General features: G+C 38.9%; 2 protein-coding genes across 3 annotated transcripts; one reads left to right on the plus strand and one right to left on the minus strand.

The window, feature by feature from the left end:
* The first annotated feature begins 6,392 nt into the window (after positions 1-6,392).
* On the plus strand, positions 6,393-8,483 carry LOC118776520 (purpurin-like). Its single transcript, XM_036526881.1, has 4 exons — positions 6,393-6,509; positions 6,849-6,985; positions 7,521-7,633; positions 8,245-8,483. Exons 1-4 carry the CDS (start codon positions 6,393-6,395, stop codon positions 8,481-8,483), a joined length of 606 nt encoding a protein of 201 aa, XP_036382774.1.
* Positions 8,484-12,829: 4,346 nt separating this feature from the next.
* Positions 12,830-20,361, minus strand: idua (alpha-L-iduronidase). Of its 2 annotated transcripts, none has more exons than XM_036527242.1 (14): positions 20,013-20,361; positions 19,442-19,582; positions 18,026-18,108; positions 17,786-17,893; positions 17,511-17,606; positions 16,664-16,866; positions 16,282-16,461; positions 15,683-15,899; positions 15,068-15,277; positions 14,641-14,762; positions 14,007-14,132; positions 13,396-13,472; positions 13,180-13,280; positions 12,830-13,062 (listed from the first exon to the last, which is right to left on the minus strand). In XM_036527242.1, the coding sequence occupies exons 1-14, from the start codon at positions 20,150-20,152 to the stop codon at positions 12,965-12,967; spliced, it is 1,902 nt and encodes a 633-aa protein (XP_036383135.1). In that variant the 5' UTR covers positions 20,153-20,361; the 3' UTR covers positions 12,830-12,964. The 2 variants fall into 2 exon arrangements, with proteins under 2 accessions (XP_036383135.1, XP_036383134.1); XM_036527241.1 differs by having other exon boundaries at positions 16,282-16,512.
* Positions 20,362-21,430: the final 1,069 nt, after the last annotated feature.

The raw sequence follows: 21,430 nt of genomic DNA on the forward strand, positions 1-21,430 counted from the left end.
ACAAACAAAAATATTACTTCCCTACCTATGCATATTAAATCACATGACTGTTTGCTATCTGAAAATAAGGAGATTTGCTCAGTTTTCAACAAACATTTTGCTGCAGCTAGCCACCTTTTTGAGAATGAGCATAAAGGGCTCATTCATATTAATGATAACGATATGCAATGTGAGTTTCATCCTCCTCAGTTTACCCTACATCCCTTTTCTTCTGGTGTAGTTTCTGATGCACTCCAAACAATTGATCCCAGGAAATCAACTGGAGAGGATAAATTGAATTGTTTCTTTCATCGACTGTCCTCTCCGCTAATCACAGAGCAAATAACATATATTTTTAACCTTTCTGTTTTTTCTGGTATAATTCCTAGTGTATGGAAATCTGCTCATGTTTTTCCATTGTATAAGGGAGAAGATAGAAGTAACGTCAACAATTATTGACCTGTCTCCGAACTGAGTTGTCTGGCCAAAATTCTAGAATCATTGATAAATAACCAATTAAAGGAATTTCTTTCTAGGTATGCAATTCTAAACACGTACCAATCTGGCTTCAGGGCTGAGAATAGCAACATCACAGCTACTACTTTGGTTGTGAACGATATTGTGTCTGGCATAGACAGGAGAAAACACTGTGCTGCTCTTTTCGTTGACCTGTCGAAGTCATTTGATACAGTCGATCTATTACAAAGATTACATAGTATTGGTTTTGACTCTAAAACTTGTGGATGGTTTCAGAATTATTTATCTGGGAGACATCAATGTGTAAAAATGAGGAATGTCCAATCTGAGTTTTTGCCAATAACAAAAAGGTGTGCCACAAGGCTCCATATTGGGTCCAATTTTATTTTCTATCTATATTAATGATATTACCTCATCCTTAACTGGCTGTCATGTCCACCTTTATGCAGATGAAAATCTTGAAAATGCATCTGGAAAATCTTGTGACCAAACTATGACAAAAGATTGGGTTCCTGTATAGAAATAGAGGCAACTTCCCTCTGTTTTGTAGAAAAAGGATTATTGAAGCAGTATTCACGTCAGTTTTAGATTATGAGGATGTGATTTATAGGCATGCAGCTTCTTCTATCCTCAAACCTCTGAATTCAGTTTATTATTCTGCCCTCTGTTTTATTACTGGTGATGTTTTTGGCACACATCATTGCATTCTGTATAAGAAGGTTGGTTGGTCCTCTCTTTCAGAGAGACGTGATAGGCACTGGTATGTATTTATTTACAAAGCCCTTATTGGCAAATTACCGTATTATATTACATCTCTTCTAGACAGATCAGTAAGGACTTACTAAACTTGGGCACATGATTGGCTCACACTCCATGTACCTAAAGTGAATTCTGAACTTGGAAAGATCGCATTTAGATTTTACACTCCATACACATGGAATAAGCTACAGAGAACTTTAAAAATGGATAGTCTCATCAACAATTAGATTAGTTATCAACAATTTAGAAGCAAGATTTTAAACCTTCCCAAAACAGAATGCGATTGTTTTTAAACTGTTTTTAAATTGTTTTACTTGATGAGGTTTATGTCCTCATTTTCATTAGATAAAGAAGGTAAGAACCGGATTATAGGATAGATTTTATAATTACTCTGTTGTTAATTACTGCTGTCTATCAAACTCAAATGTCTTAAAGTACATTGTACAACTTTAAGTCTCTCTCTAATTCTATCTGCCCAGTGCCAGCCAGAAGCAGATGGGCTCCCCCTCTGAGCCGGGTTCTGCTCAGGGTTTCTTCCTGTTAATTAGGGAGTTTTCCCTTGCCACTGTTGCCTTAGGCTTGCTCACAGGCCTAAAAAGTAAAAGCTGCTTTGTGACAACTTGTGCTGTAAAAAGTGCTATACATATACAATTGAATTGAATTGAATTGATAAATGGCTGGTGCTTTTAATTTGGCATTTCATGTGTTTTAAATTTCCTTTATGTGTCATTTTATCACAATATTGCATTTTTCTATTGTCATTTGTTAACTAATTCATACTATAAATTATTTTGAGATTATTTGTCCATGAATGTTTTTATTTTGTTTTTATTTTTATTTTATGTACATCAGGTCTCTCTTGAAAATAAGATCTTTGTCTCAGTGGGATTCACCTGAATAAATAAAGGTTAATAATATAATATAATGTCTCTGCATCACACCCCAAGCTCCTCTAACTCTGAGAGGGCATGATCAGTCAAGGCTTGGACAAAGTTTGCAGGGCCTGGTTCTTGTTCAGTTTGTGGAAATATACATACCAGCTGTACAGTAGAGGGAGCGCTCCTTCTTGCTCACTGCTCAAAAACAGTGAGCCCAACATTAGTGGTGTAAAGATTAACAGTTTTGCATGGCCTTTGATTAATCCCACTGTGTACCAAAGGGAATGAAGTGGTCAACCAGGAAGCTACCAACTGTAGTTACTAAGACAGTGGAGGACAGACACACATATGACACTCAGCTGGTGAGAATAGTGAGACTGCATAACAGCAAAGCCCCGCACATGCAGAGATCTACACTCCCCTGAAGCAGTGTGGTCCTTTTGCCATCATACTATAGACAATACAACCAACATTTTTTAGTATGTAGTTTTCAGTGTCTCCAGTGCTCCATAGTGTTCAGAAGGACTAAATTTTAAGTTTTAAGTTTTCAGTGGGCTAAATTCAGATGTAACAGTCAAAGCCTCACAAAAGTAAAAAACTGCATCCTTTACTAAAATTCATCATAGGACTGCAGTGGTTTTGCAATGAGGTTGATGATACATACAAATGATTTCCCATTCCCACTAGTATCAGCAAGGAGATTGTACCTGTATGTACACTGGTGACTTACACTGATGAGTAAAGAGATACTAGGAAAGATTTTAGTTACACCTTCCATCTAAATGAGCTTTGAATAACCTGTCTGCTCTCATTCTTGATTGCTGAAAGTGCTGAATAAAATCAGTGGACAATATGAAGTACTTTTAAAAGTAACCCAGTATGAACCACCTTATGCAGATATTACAGCCATCATAACAAGTTCCAGTCTTACTGAAAATTAGATTGTGAGTTTTGTTCAGTCTTTTAATTCATTTATTCAGCAGGGGATTTAAATTCATTTGCACCTTCTTTCTGGGATTTAGGAAAATTGAGAAATTGAGATTTAGGAGTAAAATATAAGCCACTTGCATATATTAAAATTTACATGTTTGGCAGAAACTTGAAAATAGGATGCATTGGTGCTGTATTTTGAAATAGAGGATATTTCCCTTTGAAATGGATGCATTTCCTCTAAAAAGGTGAATTTATTTTCTTTTTCTGCCGAATTTATTTTCCACTTTAAATTTAGCAAAAGGTTTTGCTCACTTACATGGAGCCAACACTCTGCCATAGCTAAGCCTTCCTCATTTAACCTTGGGTCACCTCTTCAGCAGTCAGAGTAGCACACTGTCCTAAGACACATCAGGCCATGTGTACTCCTCCTGTCTGTTGTACGCACAGAGGGATAAAATTATGCAGCGTGCCACCTTGGCCAAAGCCAGGCATACCAAGCCTGTAAAGGCAAATCCCCAGAGAGCCGAGTCAAAAATGCTATCGGTGCCCATAAATATCTTTTACATAAATATTTTTCACATAAGTATCTTTCAGGATACATTGGGTTAAGGATCTTTTTTAACCAAGCTTGGTAACAGGGTTTGGTAACATACAGAACCAATCAAAAGTTTTGACACATCTGACTACAATAATTGGATAATGCATTCAAAGACATTTTGATCTAAACACTTATGCTTAATTGCTCAACATTTGTTTCTTAGACAAATATAAACCATGAAATTGATGCCTATGTATGAATATCTTTCCAAAAACATTTTAATTTTAAAAACAATATTTTTTGGCTACTTTGAAGACTCTAAAATATGAGATAGTTTTCATTTGTTTAACACTTTTTGGTCACTGCATAATTTCATTTGTGTTATTTCATAGCTTTGATGTCTTTACTATTTTTCTAAAATGTGGAAAATACTAAAAATAAAGAAATAAAGGTGTGTCCAAACTCTTGACTAGTACTGTATGCCACTAAAAAAGGGTATATTGGATTTTCTGTGCTGTATTTAAATATATTTTCTGGAGGATTATCTGAAAATTGATATTTCACGGCAGTATTTAGTGTTATTATTATTAGTTTTATACTTATTTATTACCATATATAATTATTATTAATAATTATATAATATAAAATGATTTTTTATATGTGTATTGTGTTCTTCCATTTTTTTATTATTATATTATTAATTTTTGCACTGCACTCATGCAATATACATTCCTCTCTATATAACAATTACAACTATTATTGTTGTTCTTTTATGTTATTATAATTATTATTATGATCATCATCATTATTACTACAAATCATTTTAATGTTTATGTATTTCTACATGCTTGATCATTCTGTGATTTACATTTTATAAAAAAGATTTATTTGCCACCTCTGGCGTGGCAATGTCCTTTGTTGACAATGACATCACAGTATCTGGGTATTGTGTGTGAGAGCACATGCAGAAAAGGCTTCAAGACAGATGGACTACATGGGTATAAGTGCACCGTCACCATCCCTGAGCCCAGAGGCCTGCAGAGAGTGGACAGATGAAGTGTGGCACCATGACACTGCCTCCTGTCTCAGCCAATCATATTATCTGTTATAGTGTGTCATCGCCCCTTTCTCCTATCTCCTACTTCCAGTCAGATGGTCTCTTTTGACACATCTTTTTCTGGGATTAGAGCTGAGCAAGTGTCCTGAGCAGTTCAAACAAGGTTGTATTTGAACACCTGTGTGTTAAATATAGTGCTCCGTCCCACAATAAAAAAGACCCCACTGTAATAATGCTTCTGAAAATAACTACTGTAAATACAAAACAATTGTAAATTGTAATTTTTCCAAAATATATATTTTTAGTTTGAAAATCATCATACAACATATTCTCTGATATGCAGCAAGATGTTTGCCTGAGTTATTGATCATTTGTTCAGTCCATTATCCTCCTATAAAATACATATACACCCACATACAGGACCAGCTGATAGGTTTCATTAAACTTTGTTTTTTCAGGTTTACTATCATGATAACACTTTAATTTAGGTACAGTCTTGGTCTTTATGACCTTTATAACCAAAGTAACCAATAATAAAGTCACATAAAATGAAATATTAATGATGAATAATATAACTGGCAATATTTTGTGTATTTCATTGTTTATGTCGGTTTGTGTTATATTTTTGTGTGTATTTCTCTTTACAAAAATAGTATAATATAATATTATAAGCTAAATATTGTATAACTGGATATCTGTTTATCTATCTACCTATGTATCTACCTGTATATATATAATGTATAGTTATAAGGCAGTCTTACATACATAAATATAAATCGCATACATGCATATATTATGTGCACATTTACATACAAATGTGCACATAATATATGCATAACCTGCCATAGCTCCATGCACTTATTTCTCATGGCAATGTTGCATCCTCATGTTTATATTTTGCACTACACTAAACAGCTGTCCATATATTATTGCCATGCCCTGTTACGAGCACTGAGCACATTAGCACACCACACACATCTAAATGATCCACATGCTGAGTAACCACACTACCAGCAAAACCAGGCAGGGTCAAAAATAACTGGTATTAACAATGATAATTATAAAACATACAGTATACCTTTTCAGGAAGAGCTCTTTAGAGTTACATAAAGGTTTTTTTTCAAAACTAACATGGGACAGTTGAGCAGAGAAACCAGATTACAGCTGGGATTTCTGTAACTGGATTAGTTGTAGATTTAAGTGCTTTATTTAGTTACAAGAGGTGAAAATAATCAATAAGCCTGTCTGTGCCTTAGGTATATATGGCCCCTTGAAAGCTACCAGAACACAGTGGAAGACTCTAGAGAGTGATACTACACTGCTGAGTCCAGTCTACTTGTTACTGCCCATACTCCTGATCAACAAACAGGTAAGGCCTGGCAAATCTGAGTAGGAGGTATAACACCAAATGCAAAGGCTATGGAGTCATAGTTTATGATGCTTTCCAAGATGTACAGTGTTTGTTGTGGCACAGGCTACTCTTTTAAAGTTGTCATCATCTATGGAAAACACACCTTATAGCCTTTTCTGTTTGATAAAATACACTTTTAGTGCAGGTTTTGAAAGTTAATTGTTTTTTGCAGCTGTCTTTGAAATTCACATCTGCACAAGTTCCTAATATCAAATCATTCACCGGCATCCAGAGTTTATTTCTGAGAATGAAAGCATGTACATAAAAGTATGTATGAAGACCCACTGTCAGCTGCCTTCACTGACATACAGCAGATGCTAAAAAGAATGCTAACCAGATCCTCCCTCTTTCTAGCTCCAAATGGAATACTACATCTTTGCCCTGCTGGTGGTCCTCCTCTCCTGCTTTCAGCAGTGCTGGTCTGCGTCATGTGTGGTGGACAGCTTCACAGTCAAGCAGGACTTCGACCCCAAGAGGGTGAGTCATCATTCAGATTGTCCTAACAGATTTACGTTTGGTATTTCATTATTGAGCCACATAGTAAAGGTGTGCCTCGACTATAAAAACTGAGCAGGACTTTCATGTGGGGTGGCTTTATAGAGAAACAGTTTTGTTGTTTGAGAACAATGCCCTACCCATCCTGGGTAGGACACAGCTGTTGTACCCCTGAGTGGAGTACTTAACCTGAAAAGCTGCCCTAAATCTCTGGTGGGTACAAATATATTATATTATTATCCATGGTGAATCTCTACAGGTTGACACAAAAAAGGGAAAGAACATATAGTAAATGTCTCTATTAATCCTATTGCATTGCAGTATGCTGGGAAATGGTATGCCCTGCAGAAGAAGGATCCTGAGGGCCTGTTCCTCCAGGACAACATCTCTGCTGAGTACACTGTTGGTGACGATGGCACCATGACAGCCTCCTCCAAGGGTCGCGTCACCCTTTTCGGGTGAGTCACTGGCCACAGCTGGGCAGCACTGTTGAGGGAAAGAACACACAGATTTCAGACATAATTTTATACAGCCACACAAGAAATGATCAAATCTGGGTCAAATACTTTGCTTTTTGAATTCTGCAATCATTTTTGCTAGAATTAAACAGTTCTCTGAAAGGCAAGAAAAGTCTTTGCATGGGAAGTTTTGAGTATTTGCATCAGGAGGCTCCTCCTGGTCATTATTCTAAAATTTTTAATCCCTTCTTTACTGCACTATTACCAGATCATTATTATACAGTTACACTATACACTATTTTTATTACCAAAATTGTGACCAAGGACATATCCCCCTTTGTGGACGTACCTTAAGAATCAGCAGAGTACAGTATTTGCAGGAAAACCCTGAAACCTACCTAATAGGGTGGATCCCCTACATTTGTAAAGTTTTGATAATGAAACATCGTAGCAACAAATGTGATTGAATTAGCTAACTACATCTGTAATCCTTTGATGTGGAGCTGACATCTGAGGATCTGTTTTGTGTCTGCAGGTTCTGGGTTGTGTGTGCTGACATGGCCGCCCAGTACAGTGTGCCTGACCCCAGCACCCCTGGCAAGATGTTCATGAACTACCAGGGCCTGGCTAGCTACCTGTCCAGTGGAGGTCAGTTTTCAATTTTTTTTCAAATATTACACTTACACTCACTTCACTACTGTGTTATTTAGAATAAAGCAGAATGCTGTATTTCCTAACTTATCTAGATTGACTGTCAGTGCCAGTTTCTGACAGTGCTGCTCTAACAGGAAGCATTATTAGTAGGTCATAATAGCTTTGTGTATTCACATAATAACCCAGTAAGCATTATAATAACATTTGTTGCAGTGCATTTACTGTGTTTGTACATGCAATCAGATAATTATGAGGAAATTTAAGTATATGGGATCACATCCATTAGAGAGATCTGCTATATTAAGATGGATGAATGCTCTGAGAAAGTGTTCGTAGTGTTGGGGGTTCATGACCTCCAGTGTTTTAGAGGCTGCTTTAATTTTATCAACACATACGGTTGTACGCTTTTTATTGAAAACAAGGACCTCCCTGTTAGTAAAGATGTTTTTAAGCATGATGAACCATCCTTAATAGTTTTAGTTTGGTGCATTAACTTGGGTGAAGTAAGTAAAGAATTTCTTTTATGAAATAGGATTCCACAAAATCTGGTATGCTCATGCTCAGATACACAGCACTGTAATATTCATATTTTTCCTTCCCCTCAGGTGACAACTACTGGGTCATTGACACCGACTATGACAACTACGCCATCACCTATGCCTGCCGCACCCTGAAGGAGGATGGCAGCTGCGACGACGGCTACGCCCTGATCTTTTCCCGCAACCCCCGCGGCCTGCCCCCCGCCATCCAGCGCATCGTCCGCCAGAAGCAGGAGGAGATCTGCATGGCCGGCCAGTTCCAGCCCGTGCTGCAGTCCGGTGAGTGTGCACCTTCCACACAGTAACTACATCTGTGATCACAGTGAGCAGCAACACTCATTCACTTAGCAAATGGTACCTCAACAGATGTGCTCTAACAATTACATTACATATCTGCCAATTTAATTTTAGTACTGTACTGTGCTGTACACATTTTGAAATACAGTTGAGAAAATCATTAGAATCTATATTTCAATTTAACAAGATAAAGTGGCATAAAGTTATTGTTTCCTATCTCCATAAACCTAATCTGTCTCTCTCTCTCTGTCTCAGGTGCTTGCTAAATTTTAAACAGAGAGTCAGAAGGATCCCTTTAGCATGCGGGCATGAGAAGAGGCATCCAGAACAGAATGATAGGGAATCTTTAGAGATGCATAGAGCGGGTTTTGTCAGTATATTACACCTACAATTAATTCTCAAACAATGTGCTATTGTATTTCATGGTTAACCTGTGCATGGTGGTGACAATATACATTTTTTAAACAAACTTTGTGATGTGATGTTTCTCTTTGTCAGGATATTCAACTGAATGTACATTACTGAAATGTCACTTAGATACTAGCATGATATTTGGAAGAATGCTTACCTCCATCAGCCTTCGAGAGTAAAATCCTAGATGGTGGCCTAGTCTAATACCTGTTTCAAATAACTGACCTCTAGGTGTAGGTGATTGTCTACTTATAAATATAATAATAGTAAAAGGCAATAATAAAAGTAATAAAATAATTGTAAAGGGAAATAATCTCAACAGGTGTGTGAGACCTAGGCAACAACCTGAGTCTCCAGGATGACACTAAGTGGCCACACCAGCTCAGCAGTGATCACGCAGGCCTCAGGATTCCCAGGGAAAGATTTTTTATTTATTATTTAAGGCAAAAATGGTATCCACCGATGTTCCTCATAGAGAGAGTGCAGACACAAAAACCAAAACGAAATTCCAATAGAAGAACAAAAAAACAAGTTAATAATAACTTAAACAAAATTAACTCAAATTAACCAGCTGCACCCAGCTGCAGCATGCCGGCCTGCACAGACACCAGCTCACTCTCCATTCTGTCTATCTTGCTGACTATATATAGACTCGAACACCCCCTGAACAGGGGAGTCCTGGGGAGTCTACATTCAGAAACTGAATGAATTACATTTGAATAACAGTTTAACCAAACAAAAAAGGTAACATTATATTCAAAATGACAACCACAACAAAATAACAATAAAACAAACATTACATATACTAATAAAACAAACTACCAATATCCCTTCCTCCCCCCCTCCACTCCTACGATGAACCTTCCTTAAAGTTCGCGCGAAACCTCAGAAAAGGGACGTAGTCAGGGCGCGCGCTTCCTCTGACCACCTCCTTCCCCGAGCAGCTGCCTTCCTCCACACACCGCATTGGAACCCCAGAGATGGGTGAAGCACTGGTGAATGGGGCACCCTGGGATGGGAGAAATACGGCAAGAGAATGCGTGAGGGACGCCATGGGGTGTGAAGCGCATGGGCGCGCTTCCCGAAGGGGAAGGCAGTGTGACGGAGTTCCGTCACTACGGTTGAGTATGGGCTCTGACTGCCATACCAACGAGCCTGGGTCTTTGGCGTCGCGGTCAAAGTCGCATGTTTGGTACCCCGTAGACCCGGGTTCAAGGCCGGGCGGGGTGACTGCTCTCGCCCTTCGCTACAAGGTGTCATCCAAATACATCTATAATCTGTTACAATTATCCTGTTCACACACACACACAGAGGTAATGCACTGTATTACAGAGAGCAAGGGTAAAAATAAAATAACAGAGAAATGCAGTTGGTGCAGCTATCCTCCTAAGTCATAAATAAAATAATCTGTTATATAATATATACCTGTATTTGTATAGTCGTACACACCTGTTTACTTGACGGTGATAAGCCAATTGGTTGGATTTGTTTTTGCCAAGACAATTGTTATGCATGTGGCATTCAATATGACCCTCCTAAGAACACAAGCAAATACTCATTAATGAACAGTGATCCTGATGGAGGAAAGTACAGTCAAACCCAGTGGTGTTGTTAGGTCCGATCATTCGGGGATATAGCCCCGAATACTTTCACCCTGAAAAAGGTGGTCTAGCAAAACAACAGATTGAGTAACAGAGCGGAACTTGACTTGCAGCGTCCGAAGGTGTGATAATATTTATTTAGTATAAAGGTAGATATAACCTCCCCAACCTACCGATGCCGATCTCCCTTCAAAAAAAAAAAAAAAAAGACAAGCCCCTGGCAAACTTGACTTAGCCCCTGGTCTTTTCAATAGCTAGAAACGCCCCTGGTTAGACCCGCATCCACGCGCCCATAAAATGACATAATACACATAGGAATCTGCATCTAATTAGGTTTTAAAATGCATTTATTGTCCAAAATAGAACTGTTACTCACTTAGGAGCTGGCCAAGTGTACAGTATTTTGCGCAATTTCTCTATCGCAGATTTTGGTGTTTAAAAAAAATCAAAGAGGGGTGTCTGAGTCTGACAAGTTGAGAAGTATTAAGCCGTTTTCACATATGAACTCTGAACAATGTCCGCAGAATCAGGTCCGGACATTGTCCGGAGTTGCCCTTTCACACATGTAGCACGCAACAGATGTCAAACGTCCACGTCAAACGCGAGGGGTGGCGCCTGGGTAGAGCATGCAAGAGACAGGACATGACACAAAAAGTAGGCCTACGTTGCAGAAATCACAGTGGCTGTATTCGAAACCGCCTACTGCATACTGTGTACTGCATACTACACAAGTATATACTGTATACTGCCTGCTATTTTTCAGTGTAGTACCCAGTATGCGACCATTAATGAAACCGTGATACGCGGATCGGATCATTTTTCTGATCAGCAAAAAAAGGGAGACAAATATAACTTTCCATTTATTACTTAAAGAACACTTAAAGCAAGGACTTTTGCCCGTGGTCTTAAATGAAAACAACATTCAAGATGTCCAATGTTTAAATGAAATCTTAGAATAAAATATTAATATTTTATTTATAAATTTATAAAAAACAAAATGGGGCTTGTATCTTTTCAATGCAACTCTGCATCGAGATTTAGGGAATTATTACTTATAAAAGTAACAGCGGCAGTAAAACTGTATTTCACACTATTATGGTTAAACATTGCAATTAATCCGCTGTTCATATGAGTGCCGAACCGTCGGGGGGATCCGTACGGTACGTTACACCACTATTAATTATACATTTATTGTAACAGGAAGGTCTTTTTTTGTTGTTCGCTATGTAATGTTAGGTCACCAGTTCACCTATCTCACTATACCTATCACTATTAGCTACAGCTTAGCTAGCTACTAACCACATAATAAACCAATAACCAACGTTATTAATCATCGTAAGAGACAAGTTTTGGCAGTATAGCTATAGCTAACTATCTCTTTAGCGATCGTTGGATTCAAAATAACATGTATTTGGACGTATCCGCAATATCAACAAAAGAGTGGATAGGAATATTAGAAAAGTACAAGGCAGATGTTTGTATTCTTCCGGTTTTGCGCCAGTCTCATGATATAAACGTCATCAACAAGCCCAATCGTTCGCCGTGAATTCTCCAGAAAATGACCTGCTCTATTCACACATATGGGCTCAATCCGACATTAGACGGACTTGGTACTAGAGGGTGGCAGAGTGAAGTCCATCTCATGTCAAGTCCGACTGATTCGGACATTTGCATTCTCACATACAACTCCTCTGGGTAATGGCTAGGTAAGTTCTGGCTTTCAGTGCATGTTTGAAAGGGGCTTAAGTTTGAAAAACGTAAATGTGCGAGTTCAGCATAGTCTATTCCTCATTAGTTTAAAATATTCCAAGATTTTAGTATTTTTCTCACCTGCAAGTGTCTTAAGTTTAATTTGAAAGTGGAAGTGTGGTGGTGGTGGTGTTAAGGTTAAGGTTTTTGCAGATGTGTCCGTGTTTTGCAGACTATATTCTTAGTTTCTGTTTTATATTTTCCATTCCACTCCATACTAATGGGGTGGAATCCATATTCCATCTCACAGGAAAATTCATTATCAGAGTCATGGAACAACTGCAATAAATCAAGAAAATGTCTATGCCTTCTAAAATCTATTTTGTATTAATCTGCAATCTAGAATTCTTGCACCTACTTGGATGTTTTAATAAAAGCATTTTGAAATACAAGGATAAATAAAAAAGAAAGAAGAGATTTGAATACTTTATCAATGGTAGTTAGGTTTATTCTCCTAAAAAAATAAATTATTTAACAATTACACTCAGAAGGACAACTTCTCTGTACATACAAGCACGCGCGCACGCACGCACACGCACACGCACATGCACACACACACACACACACAAAGCACATGCTCCTTGCAAGATTAAGTATTAAATTCTGGCTAACCAGTGTCCCTTGGGGTGAATTAATCAAGAGCATACCATTATATGTGTAAATATATATGTACATTTACAGAATGTGTTCCTTTGACAGGACTACAGGAAATGATGTACAATAGTTTATCAGCACTCAGAGTATTTACTAATCTGAGAATACTTTCCAGGTCTTCCCCAATAATCCACAGCACGAACTCTGTAGAAACCACAAACATCCAGGTTCTCTGTAACAAAAGGGGAACACAAACAAATCAGCAATATACAGTCTGAGACTATTACCAACATTTCAAAGAAGCACAGGAACATTTCACTTTTGGTTTGAACTGAAATCACTTTCTCACCTGGGGCAAACACATATGACGTAAAAATGGTGTCCTGAGCATTAACTCTTCGGAACCTATTCTGATCACTGGAAAATTCTACTTCATATGTTATTATACACCTACGAATAGAAAGAGACATAGAAACAGGGTTCAGTGTGTAACAAAGTGTGCCAGTTCAGGTTATTTTTTTTAGAAGCAGATTTAAACAAGAGTGTGATTTTAGTATATATAAACCTGGAATTGATGCAGTGATCTTGCCACACAACCAAAACTTGTCCTTTGGTGAGAGAAATAAAACTCAGGCCATTTACCTGGGGAGGGAAGAATCAAATAATGTAAAAATGTAATAATAATAATAATAAAAATGAGACAGTGTAAATTATGGGTTGACTCCAAAATGCTTTGTCTTTGTGTGGTATTATCTGTGCCAAAAATGACACATACTTAATATGGTGTGGATAATAATAACAGGATAATAATGATGATAACAATGATGTTTTTATGATTGCAATAATAATTATATATTCCACCTTAGTTTGCTAGTCTATACTTGTATGAGTACTGGCTAGTCACTAAAAAATTCCCATTTCCATGGACATGTTTTATGTCCTAGTACATCTGCATTAATTTCTTTTAAAAAGAAATAGATAAATCTTTCTTGCACAACTTATGACCACATTTGAAGATGTAGCCAAGACCATGGACTCCAGAAGCAATCACATCTGAACTGTCAATAAGAGATACTACAACTGCATAATTTCAACACATGTTCTGATGCAGGGCCTCTTTGGACCATTTTAGAACCACAGTCTTATTGTGCCACTGCACAAGCTCCCTGCACTGACCTGGTCGGGCTTAGCTCTTGATTGGGCACACACATGGATAAGGAGGATGGAGGGGATAGGAAGTTCTGCCTTCAGGATCAGTCTGCCCTCGGAAGGGAAGGGCAGGGGTCCACTCACTCGGGGGTCCTGTGTGTGTACACGAGTGTGTGCGGGTGAGGGAAGGGGAGAAAGAGTCATTAGTCACCCTTAGGTAAGGCACCATATTGAAATTACAACCTTGTATGTAATGCTTTTTTGACTTACTCCTTAGTGGGATTCCATTTTGTAATCTTTAGATGAAATGACATTATAATTGGGTCTTTTACAGGCTTAAAATGAATAAACACAATAGCATAAACTCAACAAACAGGTGCAATTTTATCTTGTTACAGATAAGGTGGTCTGAATGCCTGTCAAAAGCAATGGTGTCCACTCCTGGTCCTGGAGAGCTATATTCTTGAGGGTTTTCTGGAAGCCTTGCAAAAAGCAACTAATTTACTCATGCAAAATGTCAGGCAGATTCCCATATAATAAATGGCACCACTTATATACTCAGCACTGGAACTAAGACGTAAGACTCTTGGACCTACAGTGGACACCAGTGGCTCACAGACCAGTGACACCGGTGACGCCTGTGACACTGGTGACGCTGTACCTCATGACTCCTCAGCTGTCTGAACTGTTCTGCTGTGGGGAAGTTTGGGCTGCCAAGGCTCCTCCACAGCTGGTAGGGGTTGGTGGCATTGTTGTCCAGATTATACATTACATACATAAGGCCTGCAAAAGGTTTTGAAAGTCATGAAGCTGAACATTTAGGCCTTCACTCTTCTCAATGAGGGCATGTCCTTCAGAGCCCAAGGAGGGACATCTTGCTGACCTATTCATCAAAGCATTCTGCTGTCATTCTACTGTCACACTACAACCCTATCAATTATATATTGATACAGAACAAATTACAGTGTTGTTATTCACAGTGTTTCTGTAAATCTTTTTGATACCCAATAACCCTTATATGACTCTTAAAATACTACAAAAAACACAAAGCATTTAATAATCTTCAAGGGGTTTTCTCAAACACTCACCCTTGTGATCAGAGAAGCCATTGAGCTGGATGCTGACGTGGTTGACAGAAGGTGAGGTCTGGTTGTCCATGCTGCTATAGATGAGTACAGTGGACTGCCAGCTGTCTGCAGTCCCAGGAATGGCTGGCTCATGGGTACTGGCCAGCACCCCCACAGTGTCGTCTGTAGAGTTCCTCTCCACTGAAACATGTGAAAATACCTGTGTTTCTCCTGTTGGCAACACACAAAAAAACATATTCTTCCATTTAGCACACATTGTGGCCTCCGGAACCTTCCACTGACTAGTAATTGGTGTTGTTTTGAAGCAGCTTCTTCTTTGCAGCTTTAGACCAACTGCATTACATTATCTTCATTTAGCAGACACTCTTCTCCAGAGCGACTTACATGTTACAATTTTTACATGTTGCCCATTTATAAGGCTGGATGTTTACAGAGGTAATCCTGGGTTAAGAGTACTTTGCCCAGGGGCACAGTAGCAGTCACCAGCAGGGAATCAAACTAGCAACCTTTTGGTTACACGCCCTGCTCCTTACCACTGTGCTACACTACCACCCCAGTTTTAGACACGGTGCTGGTGGAGCCAGTCATGTACAGGAAGGGTGCTGGCGAGTTCACCTAGCAGAGCCAGCAAGCCAAACGCAGTCAGAACAGGCTTCCTCAGGAGCTGGACGTGAGGCGGCTGTGTGTTGTTGATCTGGAAGCGGGCAGTCAGAGTGCGCTGGGTGAACGGGTGTGGGTGATAGCTCAGGAAAGCATTGTCGTTGCTCAGCAGAGTGTAGTTGATGGTGCTGCTTGGACCGGCCATGAGCTGGCTCTGGTGCTGAGAGATCACCTACAGGAGGACACAGGTTGGAATGGATTAAACAATCCATTTTGCTCCCTTGTGACCTCCATATCATCTTGTGAAATGTTTTCATGTGATATGAATATCCATATGAAAGTAGTTCATGAATGATTGTTTTTGTGTGTGTGGTTAGTGCTACTTGGTATTTAATAAAATGTTCCACAATGCACTATGAGAAACCCTTGGAAAACATTTGTTTGGACACACCAATCATTTATCAATAAGCACTTCGTATGTCCAACATTACACTTTCCATGGAGCTCATGCTCAATAATTAGATATATATGATAAAAGAAAAGATATGTGTGAGTTAAACTCCACTGCCACATTTTCATAGAAAAGCACTGAACAGGCCACTTCACTTCCCTACCTTCACCACCATGGCTGCATATGTCACATCTGCCCTCCATGTCTGGGGTTTAGACCAGCCCACCAACGGGTCGGCCTCATCATTGTATACAGGCAGAGATCGGAACAGAGGGAACCGCTCCTGGATCTCTTTCACCGTTTCAATTTCCTGCTGCATGATTGGAAGGGACCCCCCTCCACCCTGAAAAAGAAGTACTGTCGCACTGGTCTGTAGCTCCACAAGAATCATGGCCTGTCGAACCCATGGGAAAGGTACTTAACCTCTGTTAATATCCAGCAATATACATGGATAACATAGATAACATGTAACAAAAGATATGTAAATACATATTTAAAGCGCATGTCTGTATTCTGTTTATATTATAAATACACTGAACTGCCACCTTCTTGTGCAAAGCGATATAGTCCAGCCGCACGCCTGTAGCCCCGGTGAAGAAGTTGGTGCCGTTGTGACAGTGCTGCAGCATGGCCCAGCAGTAGGGAGAGTGAGGAGGGGAATGGCAGGAGTCTCCCGGCCCCCCGAAACGCAGGATGGGGCTGGCCTCTCGCAGGCCCTCAGAGCAGGCATCGTAATAATTCAGAAAGCCTGGGGAGAGGGATGGCAGGCTTTAAACCACAGCTGACAATAATCATACATTCATTCATTCATCTGTTCATTTCCTCCCCAGTGACTGGGACTTAATCGTACAAATGGGATCTTACAAGAGGAAAGCTGGCAAACAACAGTCTGGAATAAGAGTCTGACATTCTTGAATTATGTGTTTGTCCTGTTTTTAACCAGATTACCTTTGGAGGCTACAATCATTCTTCTAGAAACTTTTTTCAAATGGCAGAAATTTTAATCATCTCACATCTGTCTAAATAGTATGATGTAACTTTCTGTCCAAACCATTCTAAGTACCATCCAGAAATGGTGACTTTCAAAAACAAAACAAACATTAATTTGATTTCCAAAATAAGATAAATTAAACTTAATTGAGAAAAACAAAATTGTCTGACCTTGCATTTACAAATCGTTTTTTGGCTTTCTGAATTTCATCAACATATGATAAATACACTTTGGAAAATAAAAACATCACATAAAACCAGCCAGTCACACACTTATCACTATTACTGTAGTATATAGCCCAACAAGGTTTTTATGTTCTTAGTGCAGTGCAGAAAACAATAAAACTACCTTAAGGTGTCAGTAAGTTGACAGTGTCATTTCACATTTATTTCAGGCTTTACCTTGAACTGTCATAGTGACGTTGTCGAAGTCATGATTGTTTGGTTCATTCCATGTTTCAAAGTTCCACTGAGAGACATAACCTAGGCCATACCTCTCTACAATAAACATTGAATACTGTGTTAGAAGGAGAGAATCATGCTTTGAGGTGAAGTACCAAATAAAGGTTCAGATGAACAATTCAAATTATCCATGGTATGCAATGTGCAATATAAAAGAGACTCCTGTATCCTTCCAAATTCCTTCCTCCTGTCTCCCTGTACCATCGCAAGCTCACCAATATATCTCTTTGCAGTAAGATACACAAAGTTTCTCCACTCTGCCACCTGTTGTTTGTCTTCAAAGTTGGTGAAGTAGTTGGACACACTGCCCATTAGCTCAAAACCTGAAACATACAGCGTGAGCAAAATGAGCAAATAATTACCCTGCCAAACAGGATCACAGCACAGAGGCAAACATATCACATTAGAATGAAACTGTGAGACAAGCATACAGCTTGTGTTCATATCGAATTTACCTGGTCTAAGTCCATTCTTCCATAGCAGATCTATTAATTGGTCCAGTTTGGAGAAGCTGTAATGGGGTACTCCATTTACAACTCTGCAAAACATCCAACAACAGAATCATTCATTAAACATAAAAGATACACATTACTCAGTCAGTAACTGATTAAGTTGTGAGCTGAGGCCCAGATAACCTCTGAAGCACTCCAAATCTGACGGTGGTCGTTGTGACAATATAATAAAATTTAATCAAAAAAGGAACGACTAACCAAGGAATCACTAACCAATATCAACATAAAACTAAAAGCTGATCTAGCCAAAGACCAAGCTGTCTCACTGCAGTAAATTTATTTTGTCAAATTTATCTTAAATGATATTGCTTTATTTGCATGGATTATAGATGTTAACTTAGGCAACTGATGTACTATATCTCATCCATTCATCTGTCTTTCCTTATAATTATTTAATGGCAACTAGAGGTTAATAAGAACTTTGTTCATAAAAACTTGAGGCTTTTATTTGTCTTTATTCACATCAAAGGAAGGCACTACCCAGGCAATCACCACAGAAATAAGTAAAACAAAAAAAAAACACTACAAGACATCAAAATGTGTGTACTGTAACCATTAACAGCTGAATATTAATAATGCAGTATATATTCAAAATATTACATATTGCACATGCAATCTGAAAATATTTATGTATCAGTGGAAAAGGTTATGTACTTCAGGAACATACAGATATTTATTTTTTGCATCAGTAAGCATTACATGTCTTTACTAACACTGAATACAGAAAAGCTTTGGGACAGGTATTAAATGAGACATGGTCCTCAAATCTTCATCTCTAAAACCTGAGGGTAGAGGTGATGGGCACTAGAGTTATTAGGCTGATCTTAAACTACATACACTCCTTTCAGACACTCTCTAGTGAAGTCAGTTAACTAGGTACACTGACACTGCTACAGACACAACTACAAGAGGTTAATCTGATTGAGCCAGGACATAGAGCAATTAGGGAAGTTACTGACAGGTGTTAGATCAAAGACTTGAATCCCCAAATAAAAACTAAAACTTAAAAACCAGCGATACGAATTAGATAACTTAATCCTTCACATGCACGTGTTTTCTTGCAGTCTTGATCGTAATTCATTAGCCACAATGAAGCCATCTAAAATAGAAATGTACAGTAAATGCCAACAGAAAAGGTTCAACGGCGTGACTTTTGCCTGCAACAAGATATGGAAAATGATGTGGAAGGACCGGATCTCCAGTCATTCAGTTGGTCCGTGAGTGCACGCGGTAATGTGCGGATGCCTCGAACGCAAGTTAAATCCACTCTTCTAAAATCGGGGACGAAAATGCCAAATCCAGTTCCAGAGTCGAACTCCGGACGAGAAGAATACTATTTCAGAATACCCCCGTACTTACTGGGCCGTGACAAGCTCCAGCAGCCAGTGGATGCGGACCTGTTCAATTCCTCTGTGGGGAATGGAGCCCACATATGCCATATTGAGTTGCTGGTCTCTGCTCAGGTCATACTGGTCTGCCTGGGTGTGAGGAAGAGGAGGGCTATGGAGAAAAATGACAAACAGCCCAGAATTACAGAGGGCTGACCTAACGGATACATGCTTGCATCAGACACAAGAGAGTGCGCCGAATGTATGTAAATAATATCCCCAATGCACAGTAGTGAGCGCCATATCAGGTCTTACTACAAAGCAGGTCCTAACAAATTATTGCTGAGAAAATTACTTGTGACACTTCAGATAATTTACTTCAAACAATTTTCATATAGGTAACTTTTAAAGTTGCGTATAGATGCTGTTTTATAAATTATATTGAAGACACAATATAACCAGTAAATATCATTATCAATTGAAGTAACCGGTTTATATGACAATAGTAATATTTGTTTATAACAATGTTTAACTGAATGATAACTTGTCAATCATATGTAAAACTACATGCATCGTTAAATACGTGTAAAATCCGTACCTACCAGAACCCGGTGCTCTTCCAGAAATGATTCAGTTTCCTCAGTGGTGCGTTTGCGTTTACTGTGATCACAAGGGAAGCAGCGGAAACAATCCGCAATGTCGTATACAATGCACCAAATATTTGTAACAACTTGTGTAACATCTCCAGTTGTCAAGCTAACATTGAGTTGTCGTTAGCTTAGCTAGTTGACTAGTTCGCAGACAAACTTTGATCTGGACTTGTGTCTATCTTTGTTAATCATGAACCTATATTGTGAGAAACGATCTGTGTTCCCAACATTTGCAAAGATTTTCTATCAGCTGGGGAATTCACTTAAGTAGTAAGTAGTCAGCTTGCAGCAATCTATTTCGATATGATCCACAAACCCGAACTACATTTGGCGTCACGCACTTCCTTGATCAGGTGACCCAGCCATGTGACGAACCTCGAAACCACGCAGTTGTTCTCCGTATGTAAACAATGAGTTGACATGAGCTTTGTTGCAGTGAGCCATAAAACAACGACTAAATTATGTTTACAACAGTTGAGCAAAATAAACCAAAAATGGCCGTAGACATTTTTGCTACGCTTTTAAATACCAGATACACTACGGATATTGCCTGTGCAATAAGCAAATATACTTTAGCTGGGGGATGTACAAAGCATGGCAAATACACTACACACCCTACAATGTTCAAATAACATCCAAAAGCCATTTAAATACACAAGTACACAAACGGGAAAAACATATTTGTTAAAATGTGAATGTAATTAAAATGCAAGGAATTTAATACAAATTTGAATTCTGATTTTTATTTTATTTTATTTATTTATTTATTTTACATTATATTACATTCATTTAGCAGATGCTGTGATCCAAAGCGATTTTAGCACAAGTGAACAGAAATGTATCCATTCAAGTTGAATGAGCAACAGTGTCAGACCAGGCTAACACTCCAAGACCAGAGAGTATGAACACAACACCATTCAAGCGCTACCAGAAGCTAACTTGTGCTAACCTGCCTCATCAGCCTAGAAACTAAGGGAAGCACAGGGAGTGCACACAGTACCATACATCACAGTCACTAGATCACAGTATCCACAACACATTGCAGTACTACATGTAAAATAGCCAGAAAATAATACATGTAGCAGGTGTTATGAGGTGGGGACTGAGGTAGAACAGAGGTGCAGTCTGAAGAGGTAGGTCTTCAGCCTGCGTCAGAAGATGGCCAGTGCTTCTGCTTTCCTGACCCCCATGGCAAGTTCATTCCAATACTGGGTGACCAGTATAGACAGGGATTGTATCTGAGCCCTTGTCAGGAAGGGACAGAGTGTTGCCCCATTGTTGCAGAGCATAGTTATTTGGGAGGTATATACAGTTTGAATAATGATTGTAGGTATGAGGGGGCTGTCTCATTCACTGTCCTGTATGTCAGC

The sequence above is a fragment of the Megalops cyprinoides genome, chromosome 4 (assembly GCF_013368585.1).
Source record: "Megalops cyprinoides isolate fMegCyp1 chromosome 4, fMegCyp1.pri, whole genome shotgun sequence".
Lineage (NCBI taxonomy): Eukaryota > Metazoa > Chordata > Actinopteri > Elopiformes > Megalopidae > Megalops > Megalops cyprinoides.

What these genes read in the sequence shown, in the direction of transcription:
- LOC118776520 (XM_036526881.1), top strand. Translation starts at nt 6,393, where the DNA reads ATGGAATACTACATCTTTGCCCTGCTGGTGGTCCTCCTCTCCTGCTTT. An exon ending in AGGACTTCGACCCCAAGAGG is followed by an intron (nt 6,510 to 6,848) that starts GTGAGTCATCAT and finishes ATTGCATTGCAG; the next exon opens with TATGCTGGGAAATGGTATGC. An exon ending in GGTCGCGTCACCCTTTTCGG is followed by an intron (nt 6,986 to 7,520) that starts GTGAGTCACTGG and finishes TTGTGTCTGCAG; the next exon opens with GTTCTGGGTTGTGTGTGCTG.
- idua (XM_036527241.1), bottom strand. Translation starts at nt 20,152, where the DNA reads ATGTTACACAAGTTGTTACAAATATTTGGTGCATTGTATACGACATTG. An exon ending in TGGAAGAGCACCGGGTTCTG is followed by an intron (nt 19,583 to 20,012) that starts GTAGGTACGGAT and finishes TTTTCTCCATAG; the next exon opens with CCCTCCTCTTCCTCACACCC. An exon ending in TGGCTTGCTGGCTCTGCTAG is followed by an intron (nt 15,278 to 15,682) that starts GTGAACTCGCCA and finishes TGTTGCCAACAG; the next exon opens with GAGAAACACAGGTATTTTCA.